The sequence below is a fragment of the Canis lupus genome, unplaced genomic scaffold (genome assembly GCF_011100685.1).
Source record: "Canis lupus familiaris isolate Mischka breed German Shepherd unplaced genomic scaffold, alternate assembly UU_Cfam_GSD_1.0 chrUn_S841H1005, whole genome shotgun sequence".
In the NCBI taxonomy this organism is placed as follows: Eukaryota; Metazoa; Chordata; class Mammalia; order Carnivora; family Canidae; genus Canis; species Canis lupus.
Window position 1 is genome coordinate 6,897 of NW_023331801.1, and position 27,734 is coordinate 34,630.

Here is a 27,734-nt window from a genome sequence, read left to right on the forward strand (position 1 = left end):
ATTTATTTATTTTATTTTTTAAGATTTTATTTATTTATTCATGAGAGACACACAGAGAGAGCGAGAAAGAGAGAGAGAGAGAGAGAGAGGCAGAGACATAGACAGAGAAGCAGGCTCCATGCAGGGAGCCCAACATGGGACTCAATCCTGAGTCTCCAGAATCACACCCTGGTCTGAAGGCTGCGCTAAACTGCTGAGCCACCTGGACTGCCCATTTAGTTATTTATTTTAGAGAGAAAGAGTGAGAGAAAGCTAGAGCAGGGAATGGCAGAGAGAGAGAGAGAGAGAGAGAGAGAGAGAGAGAATCTCAATCACACTCTCCCTTGAGCACAAAGCCCAAAAAGGGACTGGATCTAAGGACCCTGAGATCACGGTCTGAGTGAAAGCCAAGAGTCAGTCGGTTGCTTGCCTGATCCATTCCGGTGCCATGAAACCTTCTTTAATTATTTTCTCCTTTTATTAATGAGCTATGATCAGAATATTAATATATTTTCCTATTATATATTGTACACTTAAATTAATTTTTAATTGGTTTAAAATACAATTTTTTTCAAAGCTCTATAAATTCAAATGCACGTCAAAATGCATTTTAAATAATTCAAAATATTATATAATAAGAATATTTCTCAGACAGTTGGATAAAATTGTAGACTAGGGGTGTTTGGCTGACCTGCTCAGTAGAGCTGCAATTCTGGATCTCAGGGTTGTAAGTTCAGGCGCCATGTTGGGTGTTGAGATTACTTAAAAAGAAAATCTCTAAAAATACCCCTGGGAGATTGCTAATACACATTTATCTCTTGATTTCTCTAAAACTCTATTAAAAAGATAGTAAAGATACTTCAAAGGGCAGAAATTTGCAAACCCAAAGAGAAGTATGACAGAAGCTATCATCACACAGTGACGCCAAGCAATTTTAGAGAATGAGGTGTGTATGGTGAAAGGCAAACTTGCATGAAGGACTAGATTGGGAGAAAGTTGAGCTTAGCGTGGAAGTACCTCAGTGTGTGCTGTGCCCCCAGAATGAGACAGGGAGAAGCACCATGGTTTTTTAGGTAATTAAGGAAGATGGTGTTGCCCACATTGGTGGGTATGTATGTGTGTGCGTGTGGGTGTGTGTTTGCCTGTGTTGAAGGTATGGGGGTGGAGGGAAGTGAAATATGTGGATTGAGTGAGAACATTTCTAAGTCACAGAACAGCCATGCACTCCACAGCCTTTCATAGGAAACAACGATCACTTTCTCAACCCAGCAGAAGATTGGAAGTTGGTTTTTGAGCAATTGAAAGGCACACAATAAAAAATTTCCCCCAAATGTTGTGTATTATGAAGCTTTTTGACTTTTGCTCACCATTAGACTTTCCTTCCCTTAAGGAAGTTCTTCCCTTCCTCTGTCTAGCCCCGGCAATCCATGATCTTTTTACTGTCTCCACAGTGTTGTCTTTTTCAAGAATGTCACATACTAGGTAGCAAACAGAATGTAGCCTTTTCAGACTGGCTTCTCTCACTTAGAAATACGCAGGTAAGTCTCCTCCATGTCTTTCCGTGGCTTGATGGCTCATTTCTCTTCAGCACTGAGTACAATACCCTTGTCTGGCTGTACAATAGTTTCCTTACCCTTTCTTCTACTGAAAGACATCTTCCTTGCTTCTCTATTTTGGCAATTGTGACTAAAGCTACTATAAACAGCTGTGTGCAAGTTGTTGTGTAGACAGACGTTTCCAGCTCTTTGGGTAAACCCCAAGGATTGTCACTGCTAGATCACATGGTAGGAGTCTGTTTGGTTGTGTAAGAAACTGTTACCCTTGTGTTTCAACGTGGCACTATAGTTGCACGTTTGTGTCAGCCACAAATGAGGCCTCCTGGGCATGCTTGACTGTGTTAAAAGAAAAAAGAAACAGACCAGCCTTGAAAATTCCCTGGGCAAAGAGCACGTGGAAATCAGCTTAGTCCTACAAATAAAGCTTAATTTAGCTTATTTTGCACGACTAACTTGACCTGTATCATTTTTTGCTTTTTTTTACCTTTAGGAATTTTTTTACCTTTTTTACCTTTAGGAAATTACAGTGTTGCAACTAAATGCACCGTTATATTTACGGATTTCTTTTGAACGAAGGTAAGGCAATCAAATAGCACAAGATGAGATTTACTAAATTAATTTCCGATATCAGTTTCTATACAATTCTATTTTAAAAGTAAGATTTGGTTTTTTTAATCCCCATTCAATCTAAGCAGTTATCTTCTTCTCTGACCATCTGCATTTCCTTCATCAGGAAGCTTGGAATGAATGGGGCAGGGGATCTGTGTCTGCTGATTGCCTGATCTGAGGTGTCTTTGCAGACTGTTTGAGTCCTCTAGGGGGCACTGCGGGCCGTACAAGACACCAAGTCTTTCTGATGATCCAGGGTTGAATGTTAGTTAAGGAGAGAACAGAAGTCAAGTGAGCCAGTCCATTATGGATAGCAATGGTGGTGGAATGAGGGTGGGGTGGGGGAGGGAATCTGTGTCAGTTCATCTCATGTTTTCAGCTCTGCCATTTCAACTTCAGACATGTCGAGGCCATGACCCTATATCCAAGTAATTATTCTCAGAACAGGGTAGGATTTTTCTGGGCATTGTGATGTCACCATGGAAGCTCAATAGAAAACATGGTTTACAAGCTGCCAATTGTTATGAATAAAATCCCCGAAAATTACTGCCATTGAAATTTTTTCAATACCGCAGATATCCTCCCTCTTCGTACATCCATGCTGAGAGTGGAGAGAACAAGAATGTAGAGAAGAAGAAGAGAGGAAAAAGTAAGGAACAGAAATAGAAGGAAAGGTAGAGGACAATGTTGACTTTGACCGGCCATGTGTGACTTGGCCAGACTCAGCTGTGTAAGTGAGCAGGTGTCCACCAGTTGCACAGGAGACTAAGAGAGCTGGAAATTAAATTAGAGAGGACGTTATGCAGACATCTTATTTTTCACTGACCAAATTCTGTTTGGAATCATTATCTATGCAGATGGGAAATGTCTCTATTGGTTTCTAGAACGATCTTGATATCAGGAAATTGTAGATATTTCTGCAATACCCAATGCAAACTATCAGATGGTTCACCACGATCAACTATTTTTATATAAGTGAATACTCACATTGTCTGTCCAATGATGCAATTTTGGGAATGGAGTCACTCTTCCCTATGATATATCAAGGTTCTGCATAACCCAGAGTAGCTGACACTTCTAGAAATATCATCCACCTTTCCTCACACACTAACCCATACATTTCTTACGTAAAGTGTTTATGAAGAGAAAAAGAACTCTTATATCTTTCTATATTGGAAATATTGCCCCTCTCCCTCGGCAGTGTTGGCAAGTGCAATTTTGAAGACATTACTGTGCAGTGTCACTGGGGCACTGTGGGAGGAGTCTCGAGTTTTGTGACTGATGAGACTGAGGTGTGATTGCTGCCCTGTGATTCTAGTGGAACAGATTGAGTGTAAGAACAGAGTTTCTCTAGACCCGGACTCTACACTCTGTAGAGTAGGGGTTAAGGCACCTCATTGACTAGACAAAGAATCATGAAGAGAATCTGGGACGCTCTGCTGGGGCTCCTGTGGGTCCATGTTTGCTGTGAGTGAGGCGATCCAGAATGGGGCCTGGGGAGTGGTCCAGGGCAACAGTGGTGGGGGGAGCTGACACTGAGCTAGAGGGTCCTATATGCTCAGTGGTGTTTCCTGGGATATTTAGAGATTGAAAGCTGCATCAGTGCTCTCCAGTGATATCATATGTGTTTGTTTTTCTCTTTCTAGCAGTAGTGACAGGGATGAAGGTGGAGCAGAGCCCTTCAGCCCTGAGCCTGCAGGAGGGAGCCAGCTCTATCCTCAAGTGCAATTACTCTAGCGCAGTGAACAATGTGCAATGGTTTCGACAGAATCCCGAGGGCGGCAGCCTCACCAGGCTGTTTTACATAGCTTCAGGGATGAAGCAGAGCGGGAGGCTAAACTGCACACTGAATGCTAAGGAACGGTTCAGCACCCTCCATGTCGCGGCCTCTCAGCTGGAAGACTCAGCCACCTACCTGTGTGCGGTGGAGGCACAGTGCTCCCTGGTGATCTGCAGCCTGCCCCCAAACCGCAGCTGGGCCTGCAGCACCAGCACTTCCCTGGGGAGGGCATTTGCCCCCACAGCAGCCTGTGCATTTTACAATTTCAGCTTTCTCTTACAATACTTTTTTCCTCCTAATATTAGGTGCATCAGTGCTGTTGTTTCACTTACTTTCCTTGCCCTTTTTCATCCCAGAAAATTCTTTGTAGGTAAAAACCTCTATGAAGGAGCTTGAAGCAAATGACACAGATGCGCATATCCAATGCCGTGATAAATAGATCTCTGGGCACTACCTATAAAGTAACTGTAAAATAATAGAAATAGAACAGGCTTGAAAAAATAGATACCGTCAACAGATAGAAATACCGAGATACTTACTTAGCCTGTAGATGGTCCGTGTTCAAGGAAATGTGAAGAGAATGTGTACAATGTTCTTTCAAGTCTCTGTTAGCTTTTTCACTCTTGGGAATAGAAATAGAATTACGTATTTTTATTGAAGTCCAGGCATTCTACTTATCCCACTACATATATTTTCTGTTTCAGTAATATAATCCCTGGTAAAAAAGTAGTTCATTTTATACACGAACAAAGGGAAGATTTTAGAGTGTAAGTGACTTGGTTGAGCTCATAGTATTCCTAAGTTAATAATCTGAGGTGACAGGAGAGCTTATCCTCTGAGTACCTGTTATCGAATGCCCTATAGAAGCACAAGTCTAAATGACTTCTACTGATCAATTTATATAATGTGTGGACATATATCACTGACCACGGTATATCCTTTTAAGGCATTTTTAAAGAGCACCTTGTGGAGAAGAGCTTGTGGAGATTTTCATTCTGTTCCATGAAAATGCATTGCTCTTCCTCACGTTTTGAATGAGTCTATTACTCATGATTTTGTAACATCATTCCCAGGTTGGGAAAGGGAGCAGAAAGCTTCCAAGACTGTGCAGAGGAATCTCTTCTCTGTTGTAGCCAGAGACAAAGACTTCTGAGACCAAACTCAAAGTTGAACCTATCATGTGGTTCAATTACAGCAGAAATTGAATTCCAGCCTGTGCCGGTTTTTATGTTCATGCAGGACATTGGTAGGAAGGACTGGGACCCTGAAAAATTAGATGGAGGTAGATGGACAGACTCGCAGTAGCTGGGAGTAGAGGTAGCTTCTCGAATATGTGACCTGACAGTCACAGAGCCCGCAACTCTCCCAAGGACCCCTGCCCTTCATTGAATGCTGTGAAATCATAAGAATGTGTTGCAATTCCTAATGATTTTATCATCGTACTTCTCTTTAATGAGTGAGTCCCAGAAGTGGGAGGAATAGGTGCCTGAGCAGAAGCTATACATAGGGCAGCAGGACACAGGCAGGAACATGTGCAGGCTCAGCAGGTTCTGGGTCACAGCAGGCTATGTGTGAAGTGAGTTGTTGGCAGGACCACCCGCTGTGCCTGTGCCTGCTTTGGACTCTCTGGGGCTTTGGTATGCAGCAAGGCGTGTAGTAAAGTTTGTTGGGAAATTACTACAAAGCAAAGTGTATACATGGACATTTGAAAAAGGGATTTGGCAGTTTCTTACACAGCGAAACACTCATACTATGTGATCCAGCAGAGGCCTTCCTATTTCCCCAACAAGGTTGAAAATTTATGTGCACACAGAGTTGTACACAGGTGTTTTATGGAAGTTTTATTCACATTTGCCAAAATGAGGAAGTAAGCAGTATGTTCTTCAGGAGGTGAATAAATAAATAATGGTGGTACGTTTAAATAATGGAATATGGTTGACGCTAAAAAGACAGGAAGTATGAAGCCTTGAAGAGACAGGGCAACCTCGTATACATTTTACTCACTAAAAACAGCTAATCTGAAAAGGCTATATAGGGTATGATATGATCCCATGATGGTCTGGAGAAGCTAGACATATGGAGGTATTAAGATTGTGGTTGCCTGGTTTTGAGGGGAGGCAGAGGGATGAATAGAGCACAGGGTATGTTTACTGGAGTGATCCTGCTCTGTATGATATAGTAAATGTTGGGTACATGCTTCATACATGTGTTCACACCTTTAGAAAGTACAGCAGCAAGAGGGAACCCTAGAATTGTAGGCTTTGGGTGATATCCTTCATTGTGAAATTTGTCATGGGGAAGATGATAAATGGAAGGCTATGCCTGTGCGGGGGCAGGAGGTGCACTGGAAACCTCAGTATATTTGCCTAATTTTTCTTTGAATCTTTTTTGATTCTGTATGTTAGTAAATTGAACACCAAAAAAAATAAATAAAAAAAAAAGAATCTTTTTTGAAATGGTTGAAAAGAAGAAATTCTTTAAAGAATCCAATTCACGGGGTTCCTTGGTGGCTCGGAAGTTTAGCGCCTGCCTTTGGCCCAGGACGTGACCCTAGAGTCCCGGGATCGAGTCCCACATCGTGCTCCCTGTATGTGGGAGGGAGCCTGTGTCTCTGCCTCTCTCTCTGTCTCATGAATAAATAAATAAAATCTTAAAAAAAATCAAATTGAGAGATATAAAACTAATACGTATAAAGAGTTAAACATTTTTATAAAATGCTCCCCTAGAAACAAACTAAACACACCTTTATTCTTTTTTTTTTACATAAGATGCCCAATTTTCTTTTCTTTTCTTTTCTTTTCTTTTCTTTTCTTTTTTTTTCCAATTTTAATTTTGAAATGATCTCAATGATTTTCGAACCATCTCTGGCTGGACATTATAAACCTTCAAACTAAAGCTTTCAGGAGAAAGCTGGATCCAGAAAGTAACTAGGCTGTTTTAGAACTTGCTTCTCAATTACCGTATTAATAGCTCATCCACCTCCTCTAGATTGTTTCGTATGTGGAGATTCTTCCATTTTTCTGTACCATATATGTAATCTATGTAAAGAAATATGTCCCCAGAAGAACATCCTACTTACCTAAGGCTCAGCCATGGAGCCCCCTGGTCTCACTGCCTGTGAAGGACTTGACACTCAGTGAATACAGTCCCATTTTATTCCATGTTAAGATAGATTTAGTTCTCCTTGATAGATATTTGATGTCATAGGAGAAATGAAATCCAAGAGAGGATCTGGTTTTGAGGACTAAGTCCCAGTTCTGAGGAGGCCTCAGGGTAGGTTAGGATCAACATCAAAACCACTAGATCACATGTGTTTGTGAAAATGGTCCTGGGGTTCCATGATGCCAGCAATTTCATCCCTTGATGACACCAGTCCAGAGTGCACACAACCAGTTCTCAATAAATATTAGCTTTGTTATGTAGTATAAAAGAAATTTAGAGGTGGAAGAGCCCTTAGAAGTCCTTTGGTCCAGCTTCATTTTATACAACAGAGACTGCATTCAGGATGACAGTATGGAACAATTAGGTAGTGAATGAGCTGGACAAGAAAGAGAGTGCATTTTCTCACTTCCTACTTAGAAATTTCTCCCCTGCCTTTTTGTTGTAGGACCATTGCTGGGTGAAGAGAAAGTGTCTAATGCAAGCCCAGTCGTAGCTCTGCCGTGTGTGTCTGAGAAAGTCGTGGTCCAATCAGTTGGAACGCCCCAATGGAAAGTTCCAATTTGGGTAAATGTCTGGGACCTTGGGCAAGAAAGGAGACTGGGGCTGAGCCACTGTTATTCTACCAGGAAACTCATCCATCACTCACTGTTTCTGTAGGAGAAAGCGAATGGTGATGGTGCCATTGAACACCTACATATATTTCTAAAGACTTTCCCCAACATAGCAAATAAATTTAGTATCCCAGATGGGCATCCCTTGAAGGAAGGATGAGTATTATAATCAAAACTACACACTGTCTGTAGAAATGATCACTGGAACGGAGCACTCATGCAGTAGGCAGTCATTGAGATGGCATAGATAAAGCTTTTCTTAGACAACTCTTTGACCTTAAGTCAAACAATACTGTATGAAATCATCATGGTGCTGGGAATTTCAACAACTTACCTTTCGATAGTTAATTCACAGAAGGAGTCATTTATTGAAATGTTCACGTTCATATCATTATATTCGGTTAGAAGAGCCACATGTGAAAAGTGCAGATATTGACGTAAGTATCTTTCGCTAAGAAGAGGAAATTTGCCCAAAAAGACTTGGAGAATTCTTCTTTTATGGGGAATAGGAGAGAGAATGGAAGATTCTCAGAATGAGAAGCTTTCCATGTATAAAAACACATTTCATATATACACGTATATTTACGTATTGGTTTGATATTCTTCACCATAACTGTCTTTAAATCTTTCAGAGCGGAGAGGAAGAAGAAAGAGTAGTTTTATTCTTTGTCATTTCAGAGGATCCATTTTAGGAATCATAGGACAGGGGCTTGACTTTTGGAAATGAGGTAGTCTTGGTTTTTCGGAGACCATTTCTCTTGATCATTCTTTAGGGTCAGGTTCCTGTTGGCACCATTCCCATAGCACTCAGAATTGTATTTATTTATTATTTATTTATTTATTATTATCTACCTATCTAGATTTTATTTATTTATTCAAGAGTCACAGAGACAGAAGCAGACACATTATGTGGCACATGGAGATGCAGGCTTCCTATGGGTAGGCTGATGTGGGACTGGATCCCAAAACCCTGGGATCACAACCTAAGCCAAAGGCTGATGCTCAACCACTGAGCCACCAGGGTGCTCCACTCAGAATCTTTATAATTGCCTGGATTCATTGTCACAGAGGTCATCAGAAACTTCCAAGAAATTAATGTGAATGAGAAAGGGGTTTTGGCAAAAGGAATACTGGAACTCACCGGACTGGAGACCTTTATCAATGAGTCTTGGGGAGCGAACACTCTAGTGGAGTTTAGGAGATAGATGATGGAGTGTGGAATGTGAACCAATTGACCAGGAAGTAGGAAGCATGACAGGATAGAAGGCTAATGCTTCAAAAGAAATTCTCCTGAGGCTATGAGTCAGTAATTACATTGGAGGATGTGCCGTGCATTTTGATTGGAGAAAATGAAATCTCTTCATAATAAAGTCATATGGTTATATTTTCTTGAGGTTGCAGGTGGATGTTTCATCAGAATTTCTACTCCGTCTTTCAGTACTTTGCAGAATATACGACACATAGCATTCAAGTGGTTTTACAGATTGACAGATTACAGAAATTTGTCTCTCAGGGGTACAATTAGAGAGAAACTATTTCCAGATTAATTGAGAGATGTGGCCACTGACAGTAATGCACCTGTGCTGACACAGAACACACACAGAACATGTGGAGGGTTCATTCTAGTGCATTCTGATTGACCAGGCTCTGTCAGAAACAGGAGCTTTTTCTTATTGACTGGGTGGACGATATGGGAAAGTAGTGTTAGAGGAAAGAAGGGGCGGCCTGAGAGGAGAAGGAGCTGAGCTGGCTGAAGGCTGCAATTCTGAAGCTCTGAAGCTGATCAGCACTGAGAGGAGCCATGAAGACATCCATGAGAGCATTAATCACGTCTTGTGGCTGCAGGTGAACTATGAATTGAGCATTTATGAGAAAGAGAGGATATTAGTGGATATTCTTCAGAAGTCAAGAATGGTTTTACTCAGGCTTCCTCCAATTAGTGCAAAAAAGAGAATTTGGAAATTTATCACTGGAATCTGCTCTTTGTTCTGACCTTTCTTTCTGCATAGGGGTCAGCCAAGGAGAGAATGTGGAGCCGCATCCTTCTACTTTGAGTGTCCAGGAGGGAAACACCTCTGCCATCAACTGGAATTCAGACAGTGGCTCAGACACTTGCCTTGGTATAAGCAAGAATTTGGGAAAGGTCCCTAGCTCATGATAGACATTCGTTCCTCTGTGGCCAAAAAGAAGACCAAAGACTCACTGTTTTCTTGAATAGGATGGCCCAACACCTCTCCTGCACATCGCAGGCACCCAGCCTGAAGACTCACCTGTACTTCTGTGCAGCAAGCGCACTGTGCTTCCAAGGAACCTGCTGCCTCCACTCAACCCTGTGTGATGGTTGTTGGTTATTTACTAATTGTCTTGTTCTTACTGGGAAACTCTTGAGATTAGATTCGTGTAAAACATTTTACACAGGGTGAGCTAGTGCTGTCACCCAACATGTCAGTACACTGGATTCTTTCCCTCCTTATAGTGCTAACTCCTGTGCAGTAGAATCAAGGCAATTCTTGATTGGTCCATTTCCCCGTAGCCTGAAAATGGAGTCAGAGGGAATCATGCTTCTATATTATTAGTTTACCTTATCTAGGTCAAGTTAGAAGTGAGAGAGAGGGTGCCATTTCTATAGGCCTGAATGCTTGATCACACAGGGGAAAATTGATGCGGTGAAAGAAAAAAAATTGCTTTTTCCAGAGTGTGCAGAGAGTACATAGCTCAGATCCAGACACATTCAGACTTGAAAGCTTCACCATGGTTGGCGTATTTGTTTCCTCCTGCCTTGGGACAATGTGGTACAAACTCGATGGCCTCTCTTGATCCTATGAGGCCATACTGGGTGGTGAGAGTTTCCCTTTTGCTTGCTTTGTCAAGGATGTGTTTCTGAATTTGTGTAATTTCTCCCAGTCTGGCAGAGTGAGGCTGCTTTCTGCACATGCTCACTAGCCACTTCCAGAAGCTCACTCTCTTGTCCTCCTTGGTTGGGTGTGCTTGTAGCAAGCCACAAGGTGCGAGATGGAGGTGAGGTCTCAGTGTTGTGTGTAGTGTTTAACTAGGTTTGTTTGCTGTGAGTCAGTTGTACTCACATTTAGTTTTCAGAGAGGCCTGCTCTGTGACGTAGTTTGTACTAGTGTCCGTTCCATCTTATTAACAGCTGTGGCATAGGAGAGCTCAGTTTGCATACAGGAGGTTTACCTGCTTCCTACCTGTCTTATCCACTAGTGACCATACTTAGGAGCTCTTGGGGGGACACCGTGAAGGAGCAGGGAGTGGATTTTCCTCTTTGTGTGTTCCTGCCCCTCACTTCAACACTCTCTCAAAGCACTTTTTTGCCAACCTATGGCTCAGTGTGCACACTTCCCAGCACTCTTTGTTTGACCAATGTTCAACAGTGCATATCCTCTTTCTCTGTATTTCCTTCCTTCCACCTTAATTCCATTCCCATAGGACCTTAAAATTCCGATGGTAATGGATGGTTGATAATTGGTCTGGAACTGCACCCTCTTATATTTGCTTGGACGGCAGATCTGTAGTGTAGAAATCTTAACGAGTGTCACCTTGAAATTTTCTTAACATTCTATTCGTTTATTGGAGAGTGAGGAGAGCGCAGGAGAGAACAGGAACTGGGGGGAAGGGCTGAGGGAGAGGGAGAAGCAGATTCTCTGTCAGGTAGGCAGCCAACACCAGGCTAGATGCAAGACCCTGGGATCTGACCCAAGATGAAGGTAGATGCTTAACTCACTTAGCCACTCAAGAGCCCCTCCTCACATTTTTTAAAATTTAATTATAAATTCTACCATTTTAACATAGAGTTTTACTATTTTAACATTTTTTGTGTGGATACTTCAGTAGTATTAAATCCATTACATTGTTGTTCAACCAGCACCACCAGCCATTTCTAGAATACTTTTCATCTTGAGAAACTAAATATTTCTGCTCATTCAAGAGTAACTCCCCATTATTCCATCCCTCCAGTCCTTGGAAAGTACCATTGTGCTTTCTCTTTCCATGTGTTTCACTACTTTAGATACCCCAAAGAAGTGGAATTATGCTATCTTGGTCATTTTGTGACGTTTCATTTGCCATAATGTCCTCAGGGTACATCCATCTTTCAGTATGTTGCTGAATGTCTTTGCTTTTTGAGGTTTAATAATACTCCAGTGCAGGGCATATCTCATTTTGTTTATCCATTACTATTTGTGATAGACCTTTTGGTTTCTTCCAACTTTTGGTAGAATCAGGAATACATAAACAATTCAATATTTTGGGTATTTTTATTCTGTCCATTTTTGAGTATATAGCAGAAGTGGATCGCTGTGTCATAGGGCAATTACATTTCTAAATTTTTTAGAGACATTTATGCTTGTTAACTGGAAAAACTATGCTCCAGACTGTGTTATCACAAGCAACTTTCAAGGAACAGAGAGAGTGATCACTGGTCACGATTGAGGCACCAACATCTTGGTGCATCAAAATCCTAGGAGAGTTGACAGTTTTGCTACCGTGCATTGTAGTAATCACATGTCAATAATAGGTCTGAATGGAATTGTGAAGCCGTCTCACTGCTCACTGGTGGCTCCTGAGTAGCAGTTTGGGTATCCCTTATAATAGTTTTCTTTCTCTTTGGTAAAAGAGCCAAACCTGCAACTATTTATTCTTCCTTATTTGCATTAGTTCATTTGCATTAGTTCAATACGTTCAATAGTTCAATTAGTTCAATAAAGAACGTATAAAACACTGTTCTAAAATATTTCAAAGGCTTGGGAGGAAGTCATTTTGCTACGCTCTAGTGTCTCTCTCAATTTTTTTTTCTGTCAACTATCTGTAGTGGCAGAAAGAGAACAGGATTTTGCTATCAGCCAGCTCTGTGTTGAAAACTACTCTACCATTAAATTCTTGATACTTTTTGAGCTTGATTCATTATGTGTAAAAAGGGAGAGTGATATTTTCTTTAATATTTTGTTATGAGAATTTATCGATGATATATCCAAAGTGATTGATAAGTACCAGATGAGTAATTTAGGAGGTTAATCTTAACAGATACTGTAAAAACATTTGATGAAACCTACAACCATTCCAAAGAGAAACTCCTAGTGAATAAGGAAGTGAGGGGAGTTTCTTCAATGAGAAAAAAGCTGAACCAAAATCTACATCAAATGTCATACTTGATGGGGAAAGTCCAAATGCTTTCTCCTTAGTGTCAGAAATAAAGGAAGATTTTTGGCTTTCATCACTTGTATTTTGATTTGAAGTAGAAATTACAGTCAATGCAATAAGGCACATAAAGAAACAAAAGCCATATAGCTTGGAAAGGAAGAAGTGAACTTATATTTATTAACAGAGGGCATAATTGTGTGAAGAGAAAATGACAGGGAATCTACAAAGAAAGCTACTCGTATACATTGGTTTAAGAAGTTAAATGTAGGGATGCCTAGGTGGCTCAGCTTTTGAGCGTCTACCTTGCGCTCAGGGTGTGATCCCGGGTCCAGGGATGGAGTTCCACCTCAGGCTCCCTGAGAAGAGCCTGCTTCTCTCTCTGCCTATATCTCTGCCTCTCTCTGTGTGTCTCTCACGAATAAATAAATAAAATCTTAAAAAAAAGAAAATGAATTCTACACCTAACGTGTGATCCAGCCATTGTACTCTCAGAAATTGATCCAAGAGAAATGAGAGCATATGTCTAAAACATCTTGCACACAAATATTCACAGCAGCTTTATTTGTAAGAGCCCCACTAGCACGAATCCATATAGTCATCAACAGGTGAATAGACCACTTGTTTTATAGGCACAGGATGGGTTCTACACAACAACATAAGGAAACAAAGTCTTGATAATTATGACTATGAAAGAATCTCAAAATAATTATTCTGAGAAGAAGCCATGCAAAAGGGTACATATGATGCCATTTACACAAAATTACAAACTATGCAAACTAATTCATGACAAAGGTTTCCCTGGAAAATGGGTGTACTGAGGGTTGAGAGAAGGATCACAAAGCAATAGGAAGAAACTTTTGAAGTGATGCATCTGTTCATTATCTCGATTGTGATGATGACTTCACAAATACATGCATACAACAAATCTTAGAGAATGTTTAATTTGGTGCCACTTATTGTGATGTAAATTATGTATTAATAAATCCATTCAATATCCAAAATTTTATATGCAGCATTTGCCCTCACTGTGGTACAAGTCCTCTAGAGTGACACGAATGCAAAATATTTCTCCTGTAGACTTTCATTGGCCTGAAATTGTGTTATTTTATTAAAGTTATACATAATGACGTTTTGCATCTATTTGCCATACAATTATTTTTCAGTCAACATCATCTGAACCTATTTGCGTTGTTCCTGCTTATCTGAATAGAAGTTTGTAGGGGCTTGCCAAGAAATTCCTTTCTAGCATAGATTTGAAGCAGGTTTCTGACAAATAATTTGGAAGGTGGAGGGGAAGTGAAGAGACACGTTACCTAACACAGGATCCAAGCCTGAATTTCTTACTTCTCTCTGCATCTGGGAAAGCATTACACCATGTTGGCTCTGAACTCATAAAGTTCTGAATGTGTGGGGAATCACCTCCATGAAACAGCTGGGTTAAGCTGCCTATTGTGTCCAGAGATAAATCTTTACAGGGCTTTACAAAAATGGGTCCCTCCCCAGAACTTATTCCTGATAATCTTGATTTCTTACCTGTGCGGAAAATTATTTGATTAACATTTGGCAACACAACGTGACAGATGGATGGTGTAATGGAAAGCATCTTTGAGGCTAAACTTGTTAAGAGGATAGGATTAGTATTTGTTGTCAGATTCACAATCACTAGTCACCATATGTTGGAATCAACAAAACAGTGAAAACAGAAGATAAGAATCACAGGTCATTCTACAGGGATTTGACAACTTCATGTATGATCTTTCTTCTACCTAGAGTTCCTACTTTTCACTCTTTAATGATTCTGAAACTCAGGAATATTGACTATTAAAATGGTTGACTACAAATAGTGTGACTTCTTCTGAAAGCTTTTGTTAAAAAACAGTATTTCTGGAACACCTGGCTGTCTCAGCAGTTGAGCCTTTGGCTCAGGTCGTGATCCCTGGGTACTGGGATCGAGTTCCACATCAGGCTCCGCATGGGGAGCCTGCTTCTCCCTATTCCTCTGTCTCTGCCTCTCTCTCTCTGTGTCTCTCATGAATAAATAAATAAACTCTTAAAAAAACAGTATTTCTTGTAACCGTTAGTAGTTTAGGAACAAGTAAATATGCTTTTTCAATTAAAGGGAATTTGTTCATTATTTTATTAATTTAAGAAATATCTAGTGAGTACTTAAAAAAGTGCAGTAGCAGTTCTAACTATTGGGGTGCAGTGCCAGAAACCACAGACTCACTCAGCAATGACTTGTCTTCTTTATACTTTTCTGTATCAACCCCAACCCCTTTCTGGCAGTCAGGGGGTTATAGGCCTGGGCCACAATGGATCTAGAAATATTACAAGGTACAGTAGTAAAATGCTCTAGTCAGATTGCTACGCTGTCAGCTATAAAAAGCCCTGGTATGCTTTGTTAAAGAACTTCCATATCCGGGGGTGTCTGAAGAGGAAAATAGACCTGAGATTTGGATTGTTGTTTTCAGAGTTCCAACCGCCACCTGAAGCCTGCCATGTGCCTCATGGAGTCTGGGATGAAACAGGTTGCTGAGTTTGGGAGACCTGTGGGCAACACACACCCATTTCAGTCCCTGTCCACTAGGGGATGCAGCTTCCTATCACAATCACATTTCCTGTGTGAACTGAGGGCTTTCACTAAGCATTTCTTTGTCACTCTGTTTCTTCACGTTGAAGAATGAAGAACATTATTTAGGTGACACTCCAGAGATGAAGTGTTCTTCAGGCATCGTGATTGTCTTAGTCTTGATGCTAGGTAAGGAAAATACCTCAAAAATTTACATTTTTTATTCCCCATTGTGTCAGCAAAACTTTTAACTATGATTTTTCCAAGAGTGTTATGCCTGCTCAAGGTGACACAGGTCTCTTTTTCCCCAGGACAAATCCATGGAGACTCAGTGAAACAGATGGAAGGCCAAGTGACCCTCTCAGAAGAGGCTTCGTTGACTATAAACTGTACTTTCTCAACATCAGTGACACCCACTCTCTTCTGGTATGTCCAGTATCTGGGAGAAGGTCCACAGATCCTCCTGAAAGCATTAAGAGACAAGGAAAAGGGAAGCAACAAAGGATTTGAAGCAGACCTTGGACAGTTCATCCAAATCCTTCCACTGAAGAAAGGCTCAGTGCAAATGTCAGACTCAGCTGTGTACTACTGTGTCATGAGTGACACAGTGATGGGGACTGTAGGGGGAGCTGAGCACAAACTCAGAGTAGAGCGGGGGCCTGGATGCTGAGCCTCTCTGACTGATCCAGTCTGGTTCCAGCGCAGTAGGTGGTTGTTTGTCTCTTGGCGTCTGGTAGATACAAAGTCATACAAAAGGCTAGAGCCTAGGAACCAAGATAATACTCCCCACCTGGCTATCCATTAGTGACTTAGACAACAGTTTGATGCCCTTCGTTCCTCAGCCAGGGTGTAAGTAATTTCAAGATAAAACCACATAACAATGAAGTGGACTCTTGCTCATCCTTGCAGGGAAAGTCCAGCCCCACAAGTTGTTCAGCCACTCTGGTGGGTTGACACTTTTAGAGGAACTCAGTGTGCCAGAGAAGGTGGCTTCTGCCCAGTGTGTCTATGACAGAGTATGTACAACGGCAGGAGAGATGGGAGAGCTTCAGCCCCCAAACCCCATTATTCACAGCTACAATGTCCACAGTTGCCAAACTGTGAAGTGAGCCAAGATGTCCTTTGACAGATGAATGGATAAAGAAGATGTGGTCTATATATACAATGGAATACTACTCAGTGATCAGAAAGGACGAATACCTGCCATTAACTTTGACGTGGATGACACTGGAAGATATCATGCTCAGTAAAATAAGACAATTGGAGAAAGACAATTATCATATGGTTTTGCTCCTATGTGGACTCTAGGAAATAGTGAAAGGGATCATAAGGGAAGGGGGAGAAACTGAGTGGGGAAAAATTAGAGAGGAAGACAAAATGAGAGACTCATAACTCTGGGAAACACACAAAGGGTTTGCAGAAGGGTTGATATAGTAATTTGGGATTAAGTAAAGCCTGTGTGAAATGAGCCCTGGGTGTTATACTACATCTTGGAAAATTGAATTTAAATTAAAAAAAAGTGGAAATCCAACGTGGCTCAGTTGGTTGACATCTGCCTTTGGCTTAGGTCATCATCAAGATCCTAGGGCTGAGTCAGGCATGGGGCTCCCTGCTCAGTGGAGAGTCTGCTTTTCTCTTTCTCTCTGCCTCCCCCCCCTTACTTGTACTCGTGATCTCACTAATGATCTTGCTCATGCTCGTGTACCTGTGTGCTTTCTCAAATAAAAACCTTAAAAAAGTCAGAAAGCCAAAACAATTAAAACAGTAAAAATAATGATTCATTTTAGGGAAAATATTGTTCAGGAAAGGAACATATTCATACTAGTCTATATTTTCAACTAAACTGTCTTCTAGATTAGTTTCAGTAATATGTACTGTACTAATACTGATGATTGGTCAGAAAACCTATGTCCCCATACCTTATGTATTGCTGTATTGCTGAGTTTTTTTACTTTTGCTTGTCAGTTGGGCTTCCCTTATTATTAATAGTTTCTCTAATTATGAATGAGATGGAGTTTCATTTCATATTTTTAAATACTGTTCGCATTATTTCTCTATAATTTGTCCACATATAATCTGCCCATTCCTACTGTGTTACTGTCTTTTAAACATACAGATTTTTAAGGCCCATTGTCTATGTTCAGAAAATTGTATTATGACTGTCATGTATATGTGGCTTTTAAAAATGTTTGTTATTATCCTTTAGATTTCGTGAAGTTTTTTTGCCTTCTAGAATTTTAAAATAGCATAGTGTAAATTTAACAATTTTAAAAATAGATTCTGAGTCATGTGTCCTGCATAACAATCCACAGCACTCTAAAATGGTAAAATTTATTCTCACATTTTCTTTAGTTTCTCTCAAATTATTTTTATCTTTAAACCTTAAGTGCAACTTTGTATCCTTTGTGTTCCTCTTTAAGAGGAGGAATTAGACTTGGGTTTGGAGTTCAGAAGAGTCTCAGCTACTTGAAATGTCTTGAAATCTGCTGCTGCCTCAGTGTTCTGGACCCTATCATGGTGTTGCAGGAAATTTCCTGACTTTTCTTCCATTACTGCATATACTTCCTGATGAAGTTCATGAAAATCCATCGTGGTAATGATGAAGTTTTGGAATATAGGTGAGGTCCGCAGCTGGCGACCAAGAAGGAATTCTAGAGACTTCTTTGGCGCAAAATGGTAGTTTTACTAAGGCTAGGCGGCAGGACCTGTGGGCAGGAAGAGCAACTGTCCAGGGCAAGTGAGGGGGGGCTGATTATATACTTGCAGAGTTGGAGGAGGTAAGGAATAGGGAGATTCCAAAAGGATTTTCTTTTTTTTTAATATTTATTTATTTATTTATTTATTTATTTTGATAGTCACACACACAGAGAGAGAGAGGCAGAGACACAGGCAGAGGGAGAAGCAGGCTCCATGCACCGGAAGCCCAATGTGGGATTCGAACCCGGGTCTCCAGGATCGCGCCCTGGGCCAAAGGCAGGCTCTAAACCGCTGCGGCACCCAGGGATCCCCCAAAAGGATTTTCAAATGCTAAGGAGGACCTACAAGATACTGGAGGCCTTGCCATTGTCCAGATGAAGATTGCTTTTCCCTCTAGGAAGGCATTAACATTAAGACAACTGGAAGCTTCCTGAAGAATATCCCACATATCCCACCCTGGGTGGTGGTGTTTGCAGGGCTTTAGTTGTGCTTTGTCCTCTGCCAGCCCTGCTCCCACATCAGTAACTATCCTTACCTTTCCTGAGCTGCTGTTCAAAATGGGCTTTATTTCAACATATGGTGCCCCTATTTTAGCAGAACAGGAATGGATGGGAATGGACTGTTACCTTGTCTGAGACTCTTTCTCTCTATCTCTCTTGCTCTCTCTCACTCTCGCTTTCCCTCGTCCTTTCTCCTCCCCTCTCTCCTCTCAACCCTCTCCTTCCTGAGTTTGCTCCCAAGGAATATCATATTAATAACAGACTTATCAACAGAGCCAAGGCAAGCCACAAAGCGCTGGTATGATGTATTCAGGGTCCTGAATGAGAAGAACATGCAGCCAAGAATACTTTCTCCAGCAAGGCTGTCATTCAGAATAGAAGGAGATAAAGAGCTTTCAGGATGAAGAGAAACTGAAAGAATATGTGATCACCAAAGCAGCTCTGCAAGAAATATTAAGGGTGACCCTGTAAGCAAAGAGGGAACCCAGAAACAATCTGAACAGGGATCCTTGGGTGGCTCAGTGGTTTAGCACCTGCCTTCAGCTAAGGGCTTGATCCTGGAGTCCCGAATCGAGTCCCGCATCAAGCTCCCCCATGGAGCCTGCTTCTCCCTCTGCCTGTGTCTGTGCCTCTCTCTCTGTGTGTGCCTCTGATGAATAAATGAATTTTAAAAATCTTTAAAAAAGAACAATGTGCACAAGTAGTGACTGAATAGGTAACACTATGACACTAAATTGACTTTCATATCTTTCAGTAGTTACTCTGAACATGAATGGGCTAAATGATCCTGTCAAAAGATACAGAGTATCAGACTGGATAAAAAGCTTATGTATATGCTGTCTACAAGATCATTTTAGACTTAAGGACACCTTCATATTGAGGGGGTTGGAGAACCATTTACCATTCAAATGGACCTCAAAAAAAAAAAAGCTGGGGTAGCAATCCACACATCAGAGAAATTAAAGTTTATCCCAAAGTTTGTAATAAGATATGAGGAGGGATAGTATATCATATTATAGGGTCTGTCCTTTAATAAGAAGACTAAAAATTATGAATATTTATGCCCCTAATGTGGGAGCAGCCAAGAATATCAACCAATTAATACTCAAAATAAAGAGATACTTAAATAATAATAATTATAGTCAGAGACTTCAACAAGGCACTCTCAGCAAAGGACAGATCTTCTAAGCAGAAGATCAGCAAAGAAACAGGGCTTTGAGTGACTCACAGAACCAATTGATTTCACATATACAAATAGAACATTCTGCCCTAATGCAATATAATACATATTCTTCTCAAGTGCACATGGAACTTTCTCCAGAATAGACCACATACTGGGTCACAAATCAGGTCTCAACCTATATCAAAAGATTGGGATTGTCCCCTGCATATTTTGACCTTAATGCTTTGAAACTAGAACTCGATCACAAGAAGAAAGTTGTAGGAAGTCAAACACTTGGAAGTTAAAGTGCACCCTACTAAAAGATGAAAGGGTCAACCAGGAAATTAGAGAAGAATTAAAAGTTCATGGAAATTAACGAAAATGAAAATACAACTGTTCAAAATCTTTGAGATACAGCCAAAGCGGTCCTAAGAGGGAATACCTCAATACAAGCCCTCAAAAAACTGAGAATCTCAATATACAGCTAACCCTACACCTAAAGGAACTGGAGAAAGATCAGCAAATAAAGCCTCGATCAAGCAGAAGAAGAGAGATAATAAAGATTTGAGCAGAACTCAATGAAATAGAAACCAGAAGAACTGTAGAACATATCAAGAAACCAGGGGCTGATTCATTGAAAGAATTAATAAGATAGATCAATCCCTAGCCAGACTTATTAAAAAGAAAAGAGACTCAACTTAATAAAATCATGAATGAAAAAAGAGAGAGCACAACCAATACCAAGGAAATACAACAATCTTAAAAATGTATTATAAGCTACTATATGTCCGCCAATTAGGCAATCTGGAAGAAATGAGTATATTGCTAGACATCTTCAAATTACCAAAAGTAAAACAAGAAGAAATAGAATACAGGCCAAAAAGCAGTGAGGAAATTGAACCAGTCATCAAAAACCTCCCAGGACACAAAAGTCCAGGGCCAGATGGCTTTCCAGGGGAATTCTTCAAACATTTAAAGAAGAAATAATACTTATTCTACTAAAGCTATTCCAAAGGACAGATGGAAAGAATGCTTCCCAAGTTGTCCTATGAGACCAGCAATACCTTGACCCCAGAACTAGACTAAGACCCCATCAAAAAGAATAATTACGGACCAATATCCCTGAAGCATGATGCAAAAATTTTCACCAAGATACTAGCCAACTGGATGGAACAGTACATCAAGAGGATTATTCACCAGGACCAAATGAGATTTATCCCTGAGGTGCAAGGTGGTTCACAGTCCTAAAACAGTCATGATAATCATATCAATAAAAGACAAGAACCATATGATCCTCTCAATAGATGCAGAGAAAGCATTTGCAAAATACAGCATCCGTTCCTGACAAAACTCTTCAAAGTGTAGGGATAGAAGGGACATATCTCAATATCGTTAAAGCCACCTATGAAAAGCCCACAGTGAAATCATTCTCAAGGGGAAAAAACTGAGAGCCCTTTCCCTAAGGTCAGGAACATGACAGGGATACCCACTCTCACCACATAGCACATGAAAAGTAATGAAAGGCATTCAAATTGGCAAAGAAGAGGTCAAAATCTCCTTCTTTGCGATGACATGATACAGTATCTGGAAAATCCAAAAGACTCCACCCCAAGATTGCTAGAACTCATACGGCAATTTAGCAATGTTGCAGAATTAAATTAATGCACAGAAATTGGTTGCATTTTTATACACTAATAATGAGACTGAAGAAAGAAAAATTAGGGAATCATTCCATTTACATTGTACCCCAAACTGTGAGATAACTAGAAATAAACACAATCAAAGAGGTAAAGGATCTATGCTCTAAAAAGTACAGAACACTCATGGAAGAAATCAAGGAAGAGATAAGAGATGGAAAGACATTCCATGAACTGGAGGTTATTATGCTGAGTGAAGTAAGTCAATCGGAGAAGGACAATCATCATATGGTGTCACTCATATGAGAATATAAGAATTAGTGAAAGGGATTAAAAGGGAAAGGAGGGAAACTGAGTGGGGAAAATTAGAGGGGTGACAAACCTAACTTAGGGAAACGAAACAGAGTAGTAGGAGGGCAGGTGGGTGAGGGGATGGGGTAGCTCGGTGATGGGCATTGAGGAGGGCACATGATGGGATGAGCATTGGTTAGTATATGGTGGCAAATTAAATTTAAGTAAAATAAACTGACATACAAAATGTTCATAGCAGCTTTATTTTATTAACAGTCACCCTGCGGCTAGTGACATGGTCATCAATAGATGAATAAACTCTTGTTTTATAGCATAGGATGGGATACTACACTGCAACAAAGGAACAAAGTCTTGATAATTATGACTATGGAAGAATCTCAAAATAAGTGTGCTGAGAAGAAGCCAAACCAAAGAGTGCATGTGATTCCGTTTATACAAAATTATAAAACATGCAAACTAATTCATAACAAAAGGTTCCCTGGAAATGGGTATTGATGGTTGAGAGAAGGATGACAAAGAGATTAAGAAGAAAAATTTGCGGTGAACATTGTTCATTATCTGGATGCGGTGATGGCTTCACAAGTGGATACACGCACCACATCTATAGTATCGTTCAATTTGGTGCAGTTTATTGTTATGTAAATTATCTATTAATAAAGCCATTAAATATCCACGTTTAGTATGCAGCATCTTCCCTCACTCTTGTACAAGTCTTCTCATGTGACACAAATGCAAAATATTTCTCCCACGGGTTTTGATTGCCTGAAACTACATTTTTTAAAGTTATACACGATGTCTTCCTGCATCTATGTACTATATTGTTTATTTTCAACCATCATGATTCCAACCTATTTCACATTGTCCTTGCATATCTAATAGAAGTTTGTAGGTGCTTGTCCAAAATTCCTTTTAGCATAGATTTGAGGCAGGTTTCTGACAATATTTGGAAGGTGGAGGGGAAGCGAAGAGATACCTGACCTAAAACAGGATCCAAGCCTAAATTTCTTACTCCTCTCTGCATCTGGGAAACCGTTACACTATGTTGGCTCTGAACTCATAAAGTTCTTGACCTGAATGTGTGGGGAGTCACCTCCAGGAAACAGCTGCGCTAAGCTTCTGAATGTATCCAGGAATAAATGTTTACAGAACTTTATGAAAGTTCTGTAAGACTCCAACTTTTTCCTAGTAATCCTGATTTCTTCCCTTGTGGGGAAAATTATTTGATTAATATTTGGCAACGATTAAAAAAATCATTCATGGATGATGTATCTTTTGTCTAGAATTCCTACTTTTCACTTTTAAATGATACTGAAACTTAGGAATAGTTGAATTAAAACATTTGGATATAGAATGCAGTTATTTTCTTCAGAAAAACTTATTAAAAAGATATTATTATTGGTTTATTTTAGAACCACTTAAATACTGTATTTCAAGTAAAGACCATTTGTTCATTACGTTGTGTAACTTAACAACAATTAGTGAGTGCTTAAAAACCGACAGTCACTATTCTCAGTTTAGGAGTATGGTGCCAAAATACACAGAATCAATCAGCAATTTCTTTTCTTCTTATTACTTTTCTGTAATCAACCCTGACCACTTTTCTGACAGACGTGGCATTATAGGCTGGCCAACATGGGTATATGAGAATATTATAAAGTACTGTGTAAATGCTTTAGTACATGGTCCCTGTCAGCTCCCAACCCCCGGGATGATGTGTTATGGAACTTCCATACCAGGGAGTGTCTGAAGAACAAAATGGACTTGAGAGGTTAGACTGTTGTTTTTCAGAGTTCCAAGTGCCACCTGAAGCCTGACATGGGCCTCAGAAGTCAGGGATCAAACAAGGTTGGGGAGTTTGGGAGGACCCTGACCAACATAGTTCATTCAGTCCCTGTCCACCAGGGGTGCAGCTTCCTACCACAAACACTACCCTGGGTGAAATGAGGGCTTCCCCTGATCATTTCCCTCACACCACGTATCTTCACGTTGAAGAGCGATGAACATTATTTAGGTGACACTCCAGAGATGTATTCTCCAGGCTTCGTGATGGCCCTATTCTTCATGGTTGGTAGGTAAAATGTCTCTTAAATTTAAATTTATTTTTTCCACTATGTCAGCAAAACTGAATATAACTATTATTTTCTCTAAGAGCTTCATGCCCAAGGTGACACAGATCTCTTTTCTTTTTCCCCCAGGACAAACCCATGGAGACTCAGTGAACCAGACGGAAGGCCAAGTGACCCTCTCAGAAGTGGGCTTCCTGACTATGAATTGTACTTTCTCAACATCTAGGACCCCCACTCTATTCTGGTATGTTCAGTATCTGGGAGAAGGTCCAAAGCTCCTCCTGAAAGCCATGACAGACAAGGAAAAGGGAAGCAACAAAGGTTTTGAAGCCACCTTGGACAAAACATCCAGATCCTTCCACTTGAAGAAAGGTTCAGTGCAACTGTCAGACTCAGCTGTGTATTACTGTGCCCTGAGAGACACAGTGATAGGGACTGCAGGGGGACCTGGGTGCAAACTCTGAGCAGAGCAGGGCCTGGATGCTGAGCCTCTCTGACTGATCCACTCTGGTTCTAGCACAGTCTGTGGTTGTCTCTCGGTGTCTTTTTGATACAAAGTCAGACAAATGGCTGGTGCAAGGAACCAGAAGTGACATTGCACAACATCAACTGTTCATTAGTGACATTTAAAATAATTTTATGCCAAGAGTTTCTCAGCCAGAGTTTAAGCAATTCAAGATAAATCCATGTAACAATGAGGTGGCACCTGCCTGATACTTGCTGTGAGAGTCCAGCCGCACAAGTGTGTCAGGCCTGGTGGGTATTACTGTGCTTTATGACACTTTTACAGAGACACAGTGTGCCTGAGAAAGTGGCGTCTGCCCAGTGTCTTCCTGAAGGAGTTTGATGGGAGAGGTGATGGGAGAGCTTCAGCCTCCAACCAGGTTTTTCGTGGAGAAAGAAGGGAAGGGAAGAAAGGAGGAGGAGCACATGTACCTAAGGAAGGAAGAGAGAGGCCCTGGGCCTTTATTTAGTTGCTTTAAAATATAAATTTTTTTTTCCAAATTTGTATAAATGTAAAAGGATGTGAAAATGTAGTTTGAAAATTTTAAATTTCCCAGACACTTGGATAAACATAGTAAACTAGAAATGCCTGCCTGGCTCTGTAGATAAAGCTGCAACTCTGGATCTCAGGTTTTATGCTTCAGCCCATGTTGGGTGTAGATTACTTAAAAAGAAAAAGTCTAAAAAACCTCCATGGTAGATAATATTGTTTATCTCTTGATTTCCAAAATTCACATTTTTGGAAAATATTTTATTTGCTTATTTGAGAGACAGAGTGCATAGGAACAAGTGTCTAAAAGTAGGTAGATGGAAAGGGAAACACAGGCTCCTCACTGAGCAAGGAGCCTTAAACTGAGGCTCAATTCCAGGACCCTGAGATCATGACCTGAGCTGAATGCAAAATCTTAAACTGAGCCTCTCACAATCCTCTAATACTCTTTAAGAAGTTTAGTAAAGACATCCCAAAGGGCAGAAATTCACAAACACAAAGGGAAACATGAAAGAAGTTATCAGCAGACAGTAAAGTAACCAATATTAGAAAATGAGCTGTATATGCTTAGGAGTGAACAAAGATACTAAAGAAGAAAACCAGGCCTAGGGTGGAAGCACTCAGTGTTGCTGTGCCCTCCAGAAAGGGTCAAGGAAAAGAAGCACCACATATTTTTGTGAATTAAGGAAGATTTCATGGCCCACATTGGTTGGAATGTGTGTGTGTGTAAGTGTGCGTGTGCGTGTGTGTGTGTGTCTTGAGGTTAAGGGAAGGAATCTAAGCAGACTGAGTGGTCACCTTCAGCGCTCAGACCTGAGCATACAAAGCATGGAAGGTTACTGTGATTCAGCTGATGTAATGGAATGAAATAAATATAAGAGTTTGGTAACCTAATGACCAAGCTCTGGTGTCTCTTCTGGCCATTCTAAATCGCTGAGCTGTGGAAACTAAACAGTGAGGAGGAGGAGGACTCAGAGACAGGATCTATTGTCTGAGCCCTGCAGCCTGAGCTCTTTAGCCAAGAGTGATTAGATTTTTCTGCTGTCCGGCCCCAGAGAGGCATGTGACCAGACCCTGACAGTGAGGAGGAACACTAGCATTCACCAGAGGTAGCTTGACAGAGCTGCAATGAATAGTCTAAACACTTTGCCTTCTTGCCATAAGTGACCTATTTCTGCCTTGGGTGAAATCACATAGTGTGAGCATACAAGATTCTTATATCTTGTTTTCATGATCTTACATGTTATGTGGTTTCTAGAATTCATTACAGGTAGTATTAAATGATTATGTACTGCTTCAGGAATTTTCATGTCCTTCTTACACATGGGCCATGCTAATATCCTCTGTATCATTCTAATTTTAGTGTATGAGCTCCCAAAGTGAGGCCTGTCCATCATATGTTCATAAGTGCCACCCACCGACTTTTATCTCAAATGCAGTGAATGAACATATCACAGTTAAACCATCTATCCTAAGTCTTCGTTTCAATATAAATCTTACTCAAGTTTATTTTCAGATTTAATGTTTTTATTAAAGTTGCTTAATGCAAAAGAGTTTTGGGTAGTGAGACTCTCAGCTGGTACAAAGAGAAGTGTGACAGGACCCACACAACTTGCTATACCAGGAAAGTCCTGTTTCCTGTTCTGGGACCAAAGCAGGATGTACCAGACAATCCCCCCTCACCTTGGCAGTCTCACCTCACACTGTTGAGCCCTGAAATTGCAGAAGAAGATGACATTTTTCATCTAGTGGGAGAACTCAAACTTGGTGCCTCCAGGCTTCTCAAGGTGGTCATAGCTTCCATGTGGCTTGGTCAGGATGGTCCCTGTGCGAATGTGCCACCTGTATGACTTCAAATCAAGAGAGATGGGCAGTATCTTGTGGGTACCTTGAGAAGGACATGTGTAAAGTAGAAGTGTTTTGTGCCACATCACCTATTCTGAAACCCCTGATCCCATGCTTTTTCCTTCAGGATCTAGTATTGCCCAGACGGGAACTGAAGCCCAAGCAGCAAAGTCAGTGCCGGAGAAGGGGGCTGTCATCCTGGAATGCACATATAACACCAGTGAACTCAGTTAAAGTCTACTGTGGTACAAGCAGCTCAGTAGTGAGGTGGTGATGTTCCTTATCCATTAAGAATCTCACAGCCAGCAAAATGCCACAAATGTCGCTACTCACTGCATTTTCAGAAGACAAGAAAATCCATCCAACTCGTCATCTACACTTCAGAGCTCGCGGACTCCGCAATGTATTCCTGTGCACTGAGGGAGCCCACAGTGAGTGGCACCTTGGAGGGAGGTGTACCCAAGCCCCACAGCTCTTGTTGATGCCTGCTCCTGCTGTAGGGCCCAGGGCAGGGATTTGCCATCCCAGACAGGATGAGGCTAAGGTTGTGGCAGCACAGGCGCAGGGCTAGAGGGAAATTCTCACTCTCAGAAAACACCTCTCCAGTTAAGAGTTATCCTGCATCCAAAAGATCCCTGTAAATTTGTGTTGAAATTGTTATCGAAGACTAAATAACCACAGTAAACATGTTGCCATTTTGCAATTAGATTCAGCTAGAAGATTTGGCTAAGGAAATTTAAATCTTGACTCAAAAATCAGTAATAATGTGTGTGAATTGTTGGATTTTCAGATAAATTTGTTCACTACAATTCATTGAGGATATCTTTGATACAGGCATCGTTAGAATAAGAAAGGCCATGAATTATCTGTGTGGTTTCCTTTTTTTGTTTTATATCATGCTGTTTCGTACCATTTAGAGATTTAGTTTGTTTAGATTTATTTATTGCGAGTACTAAATCGTACTCTCATTTAGTTTCAAGAGACCTGCTCTGTGACGTAATTTGTACTAGTGTCCATTCCATCTTATTAACACATCTCTCTAGCCTAGATGTGCTCAGGTTGCATATAGGAGGTTTAACTGCGGGTATCCCTGGGTGGTGC

General features: G+C 40.7%; 1 protein-coding gene, 1 non-coding gene and 1 gene segment (V, D, J or C); 2 read left to right on the forward strand and 1 right to left on the reverse strand.

The window, feature by feature from the left end:
- The first annotated feature begins 3,432 nt into the window (after positions 1-3,432).
- Positions 3,433-4,320, forward strand: LOC119879435. The segment is given in 2 exon segments: positions 3,433-3,611; positions 3,791-4,320. Coding segments are annotated over 2 exon segments (582 nt in total).
- Positions 4,321-18,093: 13,773 nt separating this feature from the next.
- On the forward strand, positions 18,094-26,867 carry LOC119879436. The gene is made up of 5 exons (XM_038589713.1): positions 18,094-18,157; positions 23,674-23,796; positions 23,924-24,219; positions 26,480-26,600; positions 26,761-26,867. The coding sequence occupies exons 1-5, from the start codon at positions 18,094-18,096 to the stop codon at positions 26,865-26,867; spliced, it is 711 nt and encodes a 236-aa protein (XP_038445641.1).
- LOC119879438 lies at positions 26,069-26,175 on the reverse strand. The gene has a single exon (XR_005387515.1). It is a non-coding gene; the product is annotated as a U6 spliceosomal RNA (small nuclear RNA).
- Positions 26,868-27,734: the final 867 nt, after the last annotated feature.